The sequence below is a fragment of the Ictidomys tridecemlineatus genome, chromosome 2 (genome assembly GCF_052094955.1).
Source record: "Ictidomys tridecemlineatus isolate mIctTri1 chromosome 2, mIctTri1.hap1, whole genome shotgun sequence".
In the NCBI taxonomy this organism is placed as follows: domain Eukaryota; kingdom Metazoa; phylum Chordata; class Mammalia; order Rodentia; family Sciuridae; genus Ictidomys; species Ictidomys tridecemlineatus.
This window is the reverse complement of record NC_135478.1, coordinates 15476167-15491073: the sequence shown is the minus strand read 5'-3', so window position 1 is coordinate 15491073 and position 14907 is coordinate 15476167. Positions and strand designations below refer to the sequence as shown.

The 14907-nt window shown below is 48.8% G+C and overlaps 1 protein-coding gene across 15 annotated transcripts in view; it reads right to left on the bottom strand.

Annotated features, from left to right (window-relative positions):
- The window catches only part of Gatad2a (GATA zinc finger domain containing 2A), a 113608-nt gene that overhangs the window by 5278 nt on the left and 93423 nt on the right, over positions 1–14907 (bottom strand). For 14 of the 15 annotated variants that reach the window (XM_013361865.4, XM_040290230.2, XM_040290232.2 and 11 more), the window contains 8 exons: positions 8007–8139; positions 7765–7896; positions 6702–6791; positions 5912–6043; positions 5582–5749; positions 3668–3947; positions 688–998; positions 15–89 (listed from right to left, as the gene is read on the bottom strand). In XM_013361865.4, coding sequence (XP_013217319.1) covers positions 15–89; positions 688–998; positions 3668–3947; positions 5582–5749; positions 5912–6043; positions 6702–6791; positions 7765–7896; positions 8007–8139 — 1321 coding nt within the window. The remainder of the gene's footprint in view (positions 1–14; positions 90–687; positions 999–3667; positions 3948–5581; positions 5750–5911; positions 6044–6701; positions 6792–7764; positions 7897–8006; positions 8140–14907) is intronic. The other variant, XM_078037922.1, reaches the window with a different exon arrangement.

Below are 14907 nucleotides of genomic sequence, written 5' to 3'. Positions count from 1 at the left end.
GCAGCGGTTCTGACCTGTAGCACAGCCCCGTTACTCCAGTCTCGGGCCTCTCCTGAGCGGAACGCCAACTTACGCCGGGGTTTTATGACCTACACAAATAGGGGTTGAAACTGAGATCAGCAAGGTCTGCTCCACTAGCTGGCCCAGGGTGACCTAGGGTGACTGAAGGTGTGCCCCACAGGACCGGCCCATCCCCTGATGGCAGCACGATTGCCTGCCAGCTTTAGATGCCATATGAGGTTCTTCAGAAAACCTGTTTAGTGATTTACAGATGACTTCCGAGGAAACCAAAATTACCAAAAGGCAGCTTCAGGTCTACAGAGGACGGGAAGGAGAAGCATTAAAACAATAAAAACAAAAAACTTAATTTCAAACTTGCTTCTCTCCTTAATTTAGCAAGAATATTTCTGCTAAACGCCCCTTTGGTATCTCAATATGGCTTTTGGAATAGTCTTTTCAGACAAGAAGTACTTGTCAGCCAGCACACTGCAAGTCAAAGATACAAAATCTAAAGAAACTGCAAATTAGTGTTTTCGCCGCCAAACATCACCATTAAGTGCAATTTAGACGCGCAGTTAACAATCAGGCGGATGAGCGCTGAGTGGGACAGAACATCAGAACATCCTGCCTTCTAAGGACAGCTCGCTGCTAAGGGAGCAGTCCCCTCCTGGGGCAACCGGTTCTCACCTGCTTCAGGGCCAAGTGGGGGGCAGCAGTGGGCTCAGCCTTGGTGGTGGTTGTGGGGGCCGTGCCCTGCTGCAGGAGGCGCTGTTCAATCTCTTGCTCCTGTTGCAGTGCCTTCACAAAGGCAGCCTTCAGGCGGCTAGTATGCTCCACCTTGAGTGCCTTCTTCTGGTTGGATGTCATGCAGTTCTCGCACATGATGGCCCCGCCCTTCTCCTCCCGCCAACGGCATGTGAAGTCTGTCTTGCACTGTGCACACATGTAGGGCTCCCGGGATAGCACAGCGGCAGCTGCAGCAGCCGACATCCTGCCTGCTGCAAGGAGACAGGTGGGCAACTCGTATCAAAGGGACAGGCTGCTAGAATTTGGGGGCCCCACCACCTTCTGCCAGGACTGGACATGGGACCCCAAGCAGAACAAGAGCAGCAGACAGGGCCATGCTTCCCAACAGGATAGGACACCAAAGCTTCAGGGAATATATATAGTCTGTTCATTGCACACCAACTTTGTGCAGGCACAAAGTGGCCAAAAGTTGTGGAAAACTGTGGGTTGAATATCCTTGGTATCAACACTTCAAAGACATCAGAAATGCTGGTTTGGTTTCCCTATCCTCCTGTTCAACCCACAATGCAAACAGGAGATCTCAGAAGAGGAGTTGATAACCATGTGAGGTTTCAACTTGCCATGGTGGACACTCCAACTTAACAGACATGTTAACAGAACGACAGTGCCTTGTGGGTATTAAAGGCTGTGCATTAAAGGGGAGGGGACTTATCCTAGGAAGGAAGAGGAGGCCAAGAAAGGACCCAAGTGATCTCCAGATCACAATGTAGATTAGTGGCAGAGCCAGGACCTGAACCCCAAGATAGGCCTTACAGCCTGGGCTGCACTGTTTGACCATGAGAATAAAGTACTCAAAGAGAGTAGCAGGTGGCAGATGTTCTGGGTCCTTGGTCCCTTTCATCTGGAGATAGAAACAATGTCTCTTTGACTGGCCATAGGGAGAGTCATTGGCATCTGCTCAGGTGCAGGGTAAGTATTCTCATTTGCTTTTTGTTCCTACCTTCATGGTGTTCAGCTCTTGGGGCTTAAATATTACTTGGTCACTACAGGCCACAGCACAAGACCAGGGGACAGCTGGGGACTGATGCTAAGAAACCCTTAGGTTTCGCTTTCCTGCTTGGCCTGGCCTTCCATAGCCCTGAGCACTGAGACATTTTGTGGGACCCATCTCTGGGGAGGTCCCCTGTCCAACAAAGCAGATGGGATGTCACTTGTCCAAGCTGCCTGTGCCCAGGGTCTGCCTCAAGGCCCCTGTTCTAGCCCATGACTGCATTTCACAGGGACTGACAATAAAAGCACATCTTGCACACATCCAATCCCCGAGGATGTGACACTTGTTTCCCAGACAGCTGCGGACAGTGTGACCAGTACCAGGTGAGACGCCAGGCAAAGCTGTGCTGAGCTGCCAGACCTGGGGGCTCTGAGAGGTGTCATGGGATGCTTTCAGGAAGAACCCAAGAGTTAGGTCCTATTTTGGGCAATGACAGAGGGAGACTGGCCCCTCATGACAGAAGAGCCACTTGCATAGGCAGTGGCAGAGTAGGCAGGTACCATAGTCCTGTGGGGCCTCTGGCCCACCCTGGTACCCTAGCAGCCTTTTGTTATAGAGCACCTCAGCAGCAATGTTTTTGCCAACACTTCCTTGTTGCAAAGGGCCCCAAACACAAGCCAGGTTGTGCCAGAGCCTTCAATTTCCTGACAGTGCATCCCCTCAGTCTCTCTAGTAACAAACAAGACCATCTTAAAAAGGATGTTGCCTAGCCAAGGGGCCTGGTCCAGTCTCCTATGAAGCAAATTCCCAGATGACTGCACTATTCTGGGGTTGTCAGTGGGCTCAGAGACCCTGGGCACAATTATTCTTCAGGAGCCTGGGGAGTAAGAATGCACCCTCCTCATGCCCCAACAAAGTGGTGGGCATTGGAGGACCACAGTTCTGTTGCCCACACATCCTTTTTTTTTTTTTTTTTAAAAAGAGTGTGTGTGTGTGTGGGAGAGAGGGGGAGAGAGAGAGAGAGAGAGAGAGAGAGAGAGAGAGAGAGAGAGAGAGAGAGAGAGAGAGAGAGAGAGAATTTTTTTAATATTTATTTTTCAGTTCTTGGTGGACACAACATCTTTGTTGGTATGTGGTGCTGAGGATCGAACCCCGGGCCGCACGCATGCCAGGTGAGCGTGCTACCGCTTGAGCCACATCCCCAGCCCCATCACACATCCTTTTTTATCTCTGCATCCCAAGTGGTTGGCAGGGAAAAGGTGCTTCTCCTCTGTATATTCCCTATACTACCATTGCCTCAAGTCTGCTGAGTGGGGCCAGTACTGGCCTGAGCTGAGAAACCAGTGGTAAAGCATCTGAGACTTCTGGGCCCTGACCCAGTATGCCTCCTCCTCTTCTCAAAGCATATGATGTGATCACTTGGGGAAAGAACTGAGGCTCACTGCCCTTTGACCTCACCACCAACTCCATCTTAGGACATAAACGTCCGTCTCTGTCTGAAGAAACAGGTTCCCAGAAGGCCAACTTTGTGACCCACCTCCTTCCAGAAGTCTCCAAGGCCGTTTCTGATAACAACCCTGCAGGCATCCTTTTCACACTGTCCCCAAAAAGGGTAATGAAGCGAGCCTGGTCCAGGCAGCCGTGTCCCTCCTCCTGCTTAGGGACCGAAAGAACTCAAGCCCATGCTTGCCCAAGGGTCCTGCTTAAGCCTGCCAGCCTCCCACAGATGCCTACCCTTCACCCCTGCCCCTTCTGTCCCAGGGCCACTGATGGTGGTTCCCTGGACCAGGGCCTCCCAAGTCCCAGTTCTCAGAGGTCCCAACAGGAGAACAGTGTTCCCTTCCATAGCAGAACTGACAATAAATGGTGTCACATGGTAGAGGCTCCAGTGCCTTCAGCAGCAAGCTGAAACCAGCCATGGCTGCTTACCTTGTGTCTCCAGTAGGTTCTGCACCACCTCCTCCAGGCCAACAAGGTAGATGAACTCATTGTTGGCAGCACTGGGCAGGAAATTCATCTCTGGGGCTGGGGGTTTGGGTGGGGGGATCTCCAGCAGTGTCTTCTCTAGTTGTTTGCGTAGTGCAAGCTTGGCGGCCGCCTGCCGGCTGGCTGGAGACTCACCAGAAGTAACCACAGAAGCCACACTGGTAGGGGTGGAGTTGGCCTGAGCGGAGGCAGCTGTTGTCCCCTTCAGTGATGCTGGGGTGGGCTTTGGGAAGACAACAACCAGGTCAGTGTGCCCAACTAGAGGCAGGCTTCCGCAGACTCCCTACCAACATCAGTTGCACTTGACTGATGAGTCCTTAAAAAAGTAAATCTGAGCACTGAGGGCGTGGCTTATAGGCAGAGCACTTGCCTAGCATGTCCAAGGTTCTTAATTCCACCGCCAGCACCCACATCCCAAATCAAAAAACCTCAGTAAATCTGTCTTAGCAGGTTCATGGAAGTCAATGAACCATTGGTAAAGATGCCTGAAATGAACAGCCCTAGGAGGCAAGTGATAGTCTAAACGTGCTCATGGAGGCTTAGTGGACATCCAATACACTGCACACCATTAAAACTGATACTTTGCCTAATAAGGACATCCACGAGACCACCACAACCAAAACAGGTCTCAGAGGAGGTATGATAGGGGCTGCTTATCCCATGAACATATGCTGGTGCTCATCCGGGGTGCTAATGCTCTAGTCAGTTCTGAATCCTTATTGGTGTTATAAGGGAAAGCAGCTCCAGGGCCCAGCCTGTACCTTCACCCTCCCCCTTTTCCCCCATCCTCACTGCTCCTGTACTAGGTTATTGTCCTCATCTGGATCACAGTGGTTGCCCCTTCCTGGTCTCCACCTGCCCCACAACTGCTCACCCCAAAATCCAGAGTTAATTATACCAGTGCCCTTAGCCAGACCCCCTCCTCCAGTTCAGCTGGCAGCAGACTCCAACAATGGAGCCGCCTCTGCCCAACCTCACAGTGCACTGAGGACAGCAGAGATGGGTAGATTAAATGGCTTGCCTAGGTCAGTCTTTTGCTGTGCCCAGGAGACCCCTAAGTAGAAATAGGACTGGTCATCATCTCTGCACTTGAACTCAACCTTAACAAAGGCAGGTCCACTGCCCAAAACTGCCAGCCTTGCTCTTGTCTAAGGAAGGCGGGCAAAAAGGAACCTTGTCAAAGAAGGAAGAAAGGATGAACATGCTTGTCAGCAAAAGCCCCTGCAGGCCCAGTAATTTTGTACATCAGGCAAGGCTCTTGCTTCTAGCCTGCCCGCCTCCTGGTCCTTCTCTTCCCATCCTGCTACCCAGTGGGTGGGGACAGATCCTCCCCATCTCAGAGGCTCTGTACAGAGGTGAAAGGACGAGTGGCTAAGAATAGAAGCACTGGTGCTTTGAGAACATCTGCAGACGTGTTCTCCTCATACCCGTGCCTAAGGACACAAATCAGCCTCGGGCAGAGGGCCCTTGAGGGCTCTGGTGCCCCCCAGACTGTCTCTAGATCCATCTCCCATCTCACTTAACCCTCAAATCCTAGTGTCTCCCATGTGTTACCAGAACATGGATCAGGACAGCAGACCCCACTCATTTTATTCTGGTTTTCACTGGTCCCATCCTTGCCTTCTCAGCAGCAATCCACCTTTGCTAGATGGCAAATCTGCCCATAAGCTTCATACCCCTATGGCCTGAGAAACTCGGGTTGGAACCCCTGTGGGAATGTTTAACATACCACCCTTTTTAGAGGAAGCACACAGGCCATATTCCACAACCCTGGGAGACATATTGGTACCCTAGGACCAACTGGGGGGCCCTTGGGAGAATATACACACCCCTTCCAGCCTTGGATCAGACCCTCACCTGTGGGAGGTTGACAAGCAGACTGGTGTTGGGGACGTTGGCAACACGGATGAGTCCCTGCTGGATGATTCTCTGTCCCTGAATTTGCACACTGGGCACAGAGGCCCGAGGGGCCAGAAGGAGAGGCGGTGGCCCCGTGGTGGAATGTTGTCGGATGTTGTGGATTTGCTGTTGGGTTAGGGAGGACAAAAACTAAGATAACAATAGAGGGAGGCACAAGGAAGAAGTGGGCACCACAGCCCTAGCCTTAAGACCAAAAAGAGTCTTCCTCTGGAGGTGGTGGTCAGTTGCTGGGGCTGCCAAGCTCCCAAACTTTGTGGCCCTGCTCACCTGGGCCCCCCTGACGAGAGGGGGCATGACGACCTGTGAGCTTGCCTGTGGTCCCAGCTTAGAAGACACTTGCTGACCGCCACGGACCAGGGGTGGCGGGATGACACTGCCAGGCATTCGAGTTGAAGAGGTCTGTCAATGACACCAATGTCCACATTTATTTATTTTATCTTTTAGAAAATTGATTTATTGTTTTTGTAAAAGAACGTAATGTTTTTTTTTTTAAATGCAGAACGATGAAAACACAAAAAATGAGCTAAAACACATATTTATGTTAAATGCATACTCCCACAAGAGCAATGGAAATCTGGGCTCACACAGGAATGAGTTATAACAATGTAGTAACATACTGCCACAAGAAACTGGCCCCACATGTGCCCCCAACAGAGAGCACCACCTGTTTGAGGGAGGGCAGAAAAAGCCCTTTTAGCCCTGTGTCTGGAATTAGTTCAGGCTGTGCAGGATTGCAGGCCACCCTTGGGAGAACTTGGTTCTTGTTCCAGTCTTGCTTTAGATGGTCACTTGGGGGCCCTCCCACTGTTGACTGTGGTTTTGTCTGTGACATCAATAGTAGCCTGGTTTGGGGAACATATGCATGTTTCCCCCCGCCCCCCTTTTCCCCTGGGCTACTGGCTGAAGGTCTCACTCCAGCTTTTTCAGAAGGAACAGGCAGCCTCTGCTTCTGTAGGACCCAGGATCAGAGCTTCTCAGGAGCCTGATGGGCCTGTTCCAGACTATAGACAGCAGTACTGCAAGACGGGCATAATCAAGACACAAGGGGGACACTGACCTGAAGTGATGTCTTGCCAACAGGAAGGTTCTGGGTGCCTCGCACGAGTGGGGGAGGGGTAGTCACAGTGCTCCCAGTGGAGCCCGTGGGCTGCAAGAGAAAGAAATAGAGATTGGAGGTAGAAAACAGGGATAACATCAGTCCCTTTCTCTCACTACAGAGTCACCAACATGTTGTTGAGACTCAGAGGAGAGGATTGATTTCCTTCCTTCTCCAAGAACACCAGGCTTTCAACCTGAAAGTGGCCCTGTCTGTACCAAGAGTTGGCCCATTCTATATGAGCCAAGGAGAGATTCTGCAGTAACCTCTCAGCATACTTCCCAGTTATTTCCTGACTACTCCCACATGAGGTCCAGGCACCGACGCTGGGCTACACGGGATGGACGTAGCAGCTGAGATAAAGGGCCCTGGGCCTAGACAGTTTAATCCCAACCTTAGTGAGAAAATGCTGGGCATGAACATTTTTTACTTGATTTTACTTGATTAACTATTTTTTTGGAGTGATGGGGTGGGTGCTGGGGATGGAACCCAGGGCTTCACATATGCTAGGCAGACACGCAATCACTAAACCACACCAGCAGACCATCTGAATGTTATTTAAAACTACATATTCCCCTAGAGAAGGGAGAGCAACAGACTTGATTTGCTTGACTGAGTCTTTGTAATAGATGCTCTACATGTTAAACTTCACAAAAGTGACAGAAGTAGCAGGCTTTTTTGGAAATGAACTCAGGATAGACCTCTAGATTCAGAACTATGCTTTTAGCAGCACCAGAGACAACCATTTCCTAGACATGTTCAGTCTAAGAAAAGTGAGTTTTACATAATCAGATGAAATTATTTTGATATCTTCTTACTTGGACATCTTTCTAGCTAAATTCAAAATGCACACTTGAGTTTGCAAATGTCTGTTTGGACCTGCCCTACATTTCTGGGAGGAAACCCTAACCCTCTGACCAGCCTTTTCAGTCTCCAGCACTCTGAGGAGGGGGTTGTCAAGGTAAGATAGTGGCTGATGGCCCCTGGTTCTGAAAACAGCTCCCAGAGTCCCAGAAGCACATACCTTCTGGGTGGTGGCTTCTTTTTGTATTTGACTCTGCCGCAACTTTTTCAACAATACAAGCTTTGCTTCTTCTAATCTTAGCTCTTCTTTTAGCTGCTTGATCATTCTTTCTCGTTCTTCAGGACTACTTTTCTGAAAGAGTATGAGAATGATGGTTGAGAGAGGGTCCTCAGCAGGGATGAGTGTAGCTGGGGCTGCAGTGGTAGTGTGAACAGAGGAGGCCCTCCCACCACCAAACTCACCAGGAGAGCCTCAGTGCTGGTCTCCTTCAAGGCCATCTTGGTCAGTCCATTCACCCTTGGGCTTGAAGGTTGCTCATTGTCAGAGAGCACAATCACATCAGGGGAGGGTGGTCTCCTTTCAGACTTCATGTCACTGGGAGCAGAGACAAAGGGTGATTAACAGAGCAGCAAACAAGACACACACACGACAAGAAAGAAAGTGAAAAGCATGTCAATTTGGGCAGACCTCCCTGCTCCTGTCTCTGCCACATGGTCAGCTCTTTCCTTCAGTGTACTGTAAGGCCCATCTGGTGCCAAGGCACCCAGGCCATCCTCTCTCCATGTATCATAGGGCACTCAAATCTGCCAATTCATAGCTAGGCCCCTTAACCCCTGCCTCCAAGTCCCCTGGGCTGAGGGTGTATGTGCTCCCAAGTCTAACATGGACATTTTGGAAAATGCTGTGGCTCTTTCTTTTACCAGGTGGCCTGGTTTTGGATAAAACATTTGGCTTTAGGTCCGAGGGCCCCAGCTCAGTCTCAGTTGGTTAGGCTCCTGAGTACTAGGCGTGATGGGATGCCTATGCCTCGAAAACCAGAGGCTGCCATCTGTCTAACTGAAAACTACCTGATGGGGAGGAAGCTCAGCTCTTCATGAACCATTCTTTCTTCTCTGCTCAACTTCTCTTTCAGACATACTAATGACCTCATACCTAACAGTCCATGGGCCTCTAGAAAACAGAAGCTCTTTCCACTTCACAAGGCATCCTGAGGCTGCCTGGCAGACAGTCCTTTCTAGGGCATATATGGCAAGTGGCAGCAATGGCCACAGGTTATGAGACCAACAAGAATATCTCCCAAAGATCCAGATACTCTCTACCCCACCTGATGTATTCACAAACTAGTTTATTTATGACCTCCCCCATGCTCTAATACTGTATAGACTTTCCTGCAGATGACAGGGCCACCCTGTGATATCCTGTCACCCTCTGAACTCAACCCTGACCACCCCACAAGTCCCACTTCAAACTGCATTATAAAATGCTCTGATTACTTTTGTCCACAACCCCTTTGCTTTCTAATAAAAGTGCTTTCCTCCTTGCAATGGTCCATTTTGGGAGCTTACTTTTACTTGTGAACTTGACCTTGGTTCTGTTCCCCCTCTTCTCATTGGTGACTCATGGCATCTCCCTACAAGCTGGGCAGTGTCAGGGGGTGACAGGGAAGCCCCCATAGCTTTCTTATTTTATCAGGATACAGTCACTAATATCTAAGTATATGACTGTGAACAAATGCTGTTACATATCAGAATCCAACAACAGTAAGTTTCCATTCTATACTAACTTTGAGCCAGGCTCAGAACTAAGAACCCCATTGCGCAATATACCGTTTAACCCATGTGGGACCATATCAGTGTCTGGGATTCTTCCCTTTTCTGTGAAGGATTATTTAGGATGTTCATTCACATTTGATGCTATTAAAGCCAAAGGGCTGAGTATGTGCTTTGGTGTCACTGATATGGCACATGGGGGAGAGGGGAGCCACTCCCAGAAACAACACTTGCTCCCAAATCAAGCAGCTACATTTGCTAATGACTGACACACTGCCAATTTTCCCCTGAAGATGCTTAATATTTGGGTTGAAGGAATCAAATTCTTGGTTTTGTAGTCAAGAAAAGCTGCTGAAAACACAAACATGTACACTAGGTGGCACTGTGACCCAGGGAATAAACTTGGATAAAGTTAACTGGAAGTCACAGCTCAAAGTTGTCCCTGCTTTTTCCACTAGACCTCAGCGGAGTAAGGAGACAGTCACTAGGATGCAGAGCTTCACACTACTTTAAGAGCACAAAGAACACTTCCCACCATTCCTGAGGAAGGGCATGCACAGAGTACCAGAGGATCAGGCTTTACCACCAATTCCCTAGATTCACCAAATGTCTACTTTGGAGCTGCCTTCATTGCTCTTTTCTGGCTCTCCTTGTTTCACAAGTCAGAGCTCTGTGACAGCTGCACCTGAACACTAGTCCTGTCCCTGATCTGACAACCAGCATGGGTGCTGACTGGACTGCCACAGAAATAAGAGGAGTCGGCCAGTATACAGTCTCTGAGCATGGGGTTCTCATCTAGACATTCAGATGTCTAGAAATGGGTAGTTTATGAATGATCCAGGATATTTATTAAAGTCTCACCCAAACCACCTCCAGATCTGTGCTATCTCTTCTCACTGACACCACCCATGATCAACTTTCAAGGTGACCTGATGGCTCCAATTCCATGCTCTCTGGATGTGCACACAGGTGAATGCGTCCAAGGTGAATGGACCTGTGGCCCCAGCAGAGAGATACAACTTCTGGTCTCTGTTCAGATGGGCTCCCAGATGAACTGAGGAGCAGTCTAGGTGGCAGACACACTTCCTGGAAACACACAGGCTGAAAACAGCTGATCTCTAGGGGTTTATCACTTTTCATTATCTTATAGAGAGAGGGGTATGCACTTCTTTCAAAGATGAGATATCTACTAAAACTTGAATTTGCATGAGGAAAGAGGGCAGGGCTAGGGACAGAGGCCACTAAGCAGCTGAAGCTTCCTGAGAGGGCCACCCTGACCTCAGTGCTCCCAGGCCCCATCTTGGCTTGAGACTAATCAATAACTCATCCAAGAGATGATGTCATCACCCATCAATGATCACTCTGCATCCTAGCAGCCAGCAGGGAGTGAACTTCCTGTATGCTAATCAGGCCACCAAAAAGTCATGTGACAAAGGCATTTCCCTCCTTGGTCACATGACCCTTTAACAGTGCCTTCCAACGTGAAAACCATGGCAACGGGCGGTTCCAACCGGTTTGTGACACACAGCCTTCATTTTGAGACAGGAGGTAAGGGTTCAGGTGCTGTCAGAAAATGGAGGCGCCAGGCTCACCCCAGGGCCGCAGGCATTTCCTGTCACACCACCCCCCAGGGAACTCTGAATGTGTCCTGAGCACCAGGTTATCATCTGCAAGCAGAGTGGGCCACTTGCCCCTCTACTTTCCAAGATGAAAAACTTTCCTAAGCTCAAAATTTTAAAGAAAGGGCTTCAAGATGCTGAGTATCTTTCTGCAGAGTTAAAAAAAAAAAAAAAAGTGGCTCAAAATAATTGCATTATTTCAGAGCTTTTCTTTTTTCTTTCTTTTTTTTTGTTGTTTTTAATTATAAAAACCACTTAAGGTCAGGAGAATAAAAGCTGAGGAAATCTAGCCCACTATACTGCTTTTATCCATGGCAGTTCTCTCAGGCATGAACTTTATTTGGAAGATATTTCAGGGCAAATCCAATAAGCCCATCCTGCCTGCCCATCTTGAGAATGTTTATGTAAAATACAGTGATCAAAAGAGATTTTACATGACCTACAAAAATCTTTGGAAACAGGCCAGGCTGTTATAGGTATAAATGTCTTACCATAAACCAGCAATTTTGTTACCTACCAGGAACTTTAGCAGAGTTTCCTGGAGGGGAGGCTGGGATTATAAACTTCACATTCCAATTACAATCCTACCCCACCTGCACAAGGCTATCTATTGCTCTTGTCTGATCACCAACCAGAAGCCAGCATGTGGTTAATATTTAGCATCTCCTTGGCCCATGCCAGGGAAGGAGTTTTGTGCAGGGAACAGAGAGCCACTACTGGGAGCTTGGACTTCATGAGTCTCCTCTGAACAGAACTAACTACAAGATACCCAGGGAAAGCATACTTCATCCCTCATATATTCATTTATTCACTCATTCACCACTCATTCACATTCACTCACTTGCTTGGATTTGCTTTTGAAAGTCTGGCTAAGATTCAGGAGCTGCCCTAGGTGGTGGGAAGAAAACTCTAGTAGGGCTGTCAAGCCAAGGTAGCGGTCATGGTTTGGGCAAGACAGAAAAACTAAGAAATAATGGTCAAAGACATAACACAGTAAGATCTACTCTAGACACATCTTACTCCAACAACAATAAGTCAAAGAAGAAGAAAACTTTGAAACTACAAACAGCCTTGGCTTACGAAGCAGGTAAGTATGGCTTCTCCAGATGGAAAACATAGAACCTTGTGATCTGGGGCCTGGTTGATCAAAGTCTACATTTTTTTTTGGAGGAGGGTGTGACAGAATCTCATTGTGTTGCCCAGGATGACCTCAAGTGATCCTCCTGTCTCCAGAGTAGTGAGAACTACAGGCACACATCACCACGGTTGGCTCAGGTTGTACACTTCTGTAAATGCTTGCCTTGGATTCCTCTAGTCTTTCTCCCACACAGGCAGAACTGCTCACACCATCTCTCAAGGCCACACTGATTCATCCTAGCACCCATGTACCCTAAGTTCCTATCCACCAAATCCAGAACCTATGTCCCACACTGTTCCAACTCAGTGACACCCTTCTCAAAATAAAAAATAAGGGCTGGGAACATAGCTCAGCAATATAGCTCCCCTGGATTAAATCACCAGTACCCCTCCCTGTAAAAGAGGCAACAGTAATAGGGCTGTTCACTCTGAGGGCAAATGCTTACCCAGGAGCCCTTTTACCAGTGCAGAGGATAGAGAAATCTCTTGTGGCCATGTCCATTCCCACCTAGAAGGAGGTATCTGCGTGTAGTCATTCCAGGGTTCTCACAAGGCAGGACTGGAACATCCTAACATCAGGTCCTGTACTGCCTCTGTAGAGCCAGCAGGATCATGTCTCAGGGGGGCCAGATAGGCCTGTAGGCAGCCCTGAAAACTCAGTGGCAATACCAGACTCCTGAAAAGCCTCAGGAGATTTCAAGGAGTAGAGTCCAACCACAGTGCCCCTCAAGGAGAAGTTTCTAGTCTCAGAGTGATCTTCTGGATCAGAACTGAGAGCTTCCTAGGGTCCCGAATTCCCAAGGCTAGGGAGACAAGGGTAGCAAACAGACTTCCTTGCAGACCTTCCTGGGCAGAGACTACAGAACCTACTAATCTTTGCAAGTGGGTGCCCAGAGAGCTTTTCAAGGAGAATAAGTGAGCCTGGCCCAGAGCAGACAGCCTTGAGGGCAGGGATTGGGCCTACTGTTGTGCTGCGGTAGCTAGGACTGGCAGTGCTGGCAAGCAAGGGCCCTGGAGAAGAGTTCCAGGATGAGGCCTATGAGTTCAGGAAGGATACAGCAACCCATGTAGGACTGAAAATCTCACACATGTAGGAGGCTACTTTCCACATGCATACAGATGCTGAGTTGCTAAAGGAAGTCCAAATCCATTTTATAGGATTTTTGAATTCTGTATCATTATGTCTTTTAAAGCAACAGATTCTGAAGCCCAACCTCTATCCTATGAGTCTAGGCACTTAGAAGGATATTAATAAAGTCCTAATATTCAGGTCAACCTTGACAAAGCCTCCCTGCCCATTTCCACAGAGGTCCATGGAGGAGGACAGAAGGTGCTGGCTGAGAGCAGCATGTTGGTTTACTTACAAGCCTCCTACGGTCCCCCTCATTGACCTAGGCTGGCCTTATGGCTTGATCTCTGAACTAGAGTACAGAAGCTGCTATACTGAAAATTTTCAAGGCAAGGTCACTGAAGCCTGTAGCTTCTGCGTAGGCTTTCATAATACCTGCTCTGGGGGAAATCTGACTGCCCCAGACGGATATGGTATAGTACACCCAAAGCCAGCTGAAGGAAAGAGATGGAAATAGGCACAAAGATGGGCCAGGCCACTCAGCCCAACAAGCAGTACCCAGGTGGGTGGAATCAGCCAACCAGCAGAACAGATAGTAGTATGTCAACATTGTTCCTTTAAACCACTAAGCTAATAGGGCTACCAGCCCAGCCCACCCCTGGCGAGCTGATCCACATCCCCAGGACTCTGCTTCCTCCTTCAGATTGTCCCAAAAGACCAACCATTCTAGACACTACCTTAAGACAAAACAGGGAGAGGGAAGGCAGGAAAAGAGGTTTGAGCAAGTCACCACCGCACTGAACTTTAAAGTTATTGCCACAAAGAGACCAACAGATCAAGACCTGGGGTGACACAGAACAGCTCTGGGAAGGGTGAGCAGAAGACCAGAGCTATGCAATGAAAAAAATGTGTCCCATGAAAGAGACGGGGAAGACAGAAGGCATCTTGGTGTCAGGCACTGCCTAGAGCAAGAAATGAGGGGGCTGGGGATGTGGCTCAAGTGGTAATGCGCTCGCCTGGCAAGCATGGGGCGCTGGGTTCGATCCTCAGCACCACATAAAAATAAAGATATTGTGTCCACCGAAAACTAAAAATTAAAAACTTCTCTTAAAAAAAAAAAAAAAGATATGAGTCAAAACCAAAAAGAAATTCCATATGCTGCATTCACTACCCACTACCACCCAAGAAGCACTCTAGAAAAGTCCTATAAGAAAAGGGTGGGCGGGGGGAGAGAAGGGAAGAGTCACCACTGGTTCTCCAGGTCAGTCCTACCACTGGGCAAATCTCATTTGACAGGACCTCACGCACTGGGTGTGTCAACACACAATTGTGAATTATTTCATAGTCACTTGGGCATGGGACAGTTCACTGGAACCCCACAAAAGCCCATTCTCCTTTCCTAAAGGGTGGCCTTCTTTCAGAGCCACTCAAAGTGATTAAAAGGGGAGTTCTACTACCTACGCACACAGGCTGCAACCCAAAGCCAAAGAATATCTTGACTGAAAGAGAACACAGGCAGTGGACATGATGCCTGGTTCTTTCCCAGGGCCCCAGAGTCTACCTGCTTCTCACCAGCCGCAGGCCCCTTTGTAATTCCTTTGCCTTCCATCTTAGCACCCATTACCATAGCTCCAGCCCCGTAACCTGAGATCCTCTTGGCTGGGATGTCAAGAGAAAAACCCAGCATCTGCTCTGTAGGGGTCTGGGAGTCAGAATACATTTTGCTTCTTTGCCACAGAGGCCATAGAGGTAAACAGCTGGGATGAGA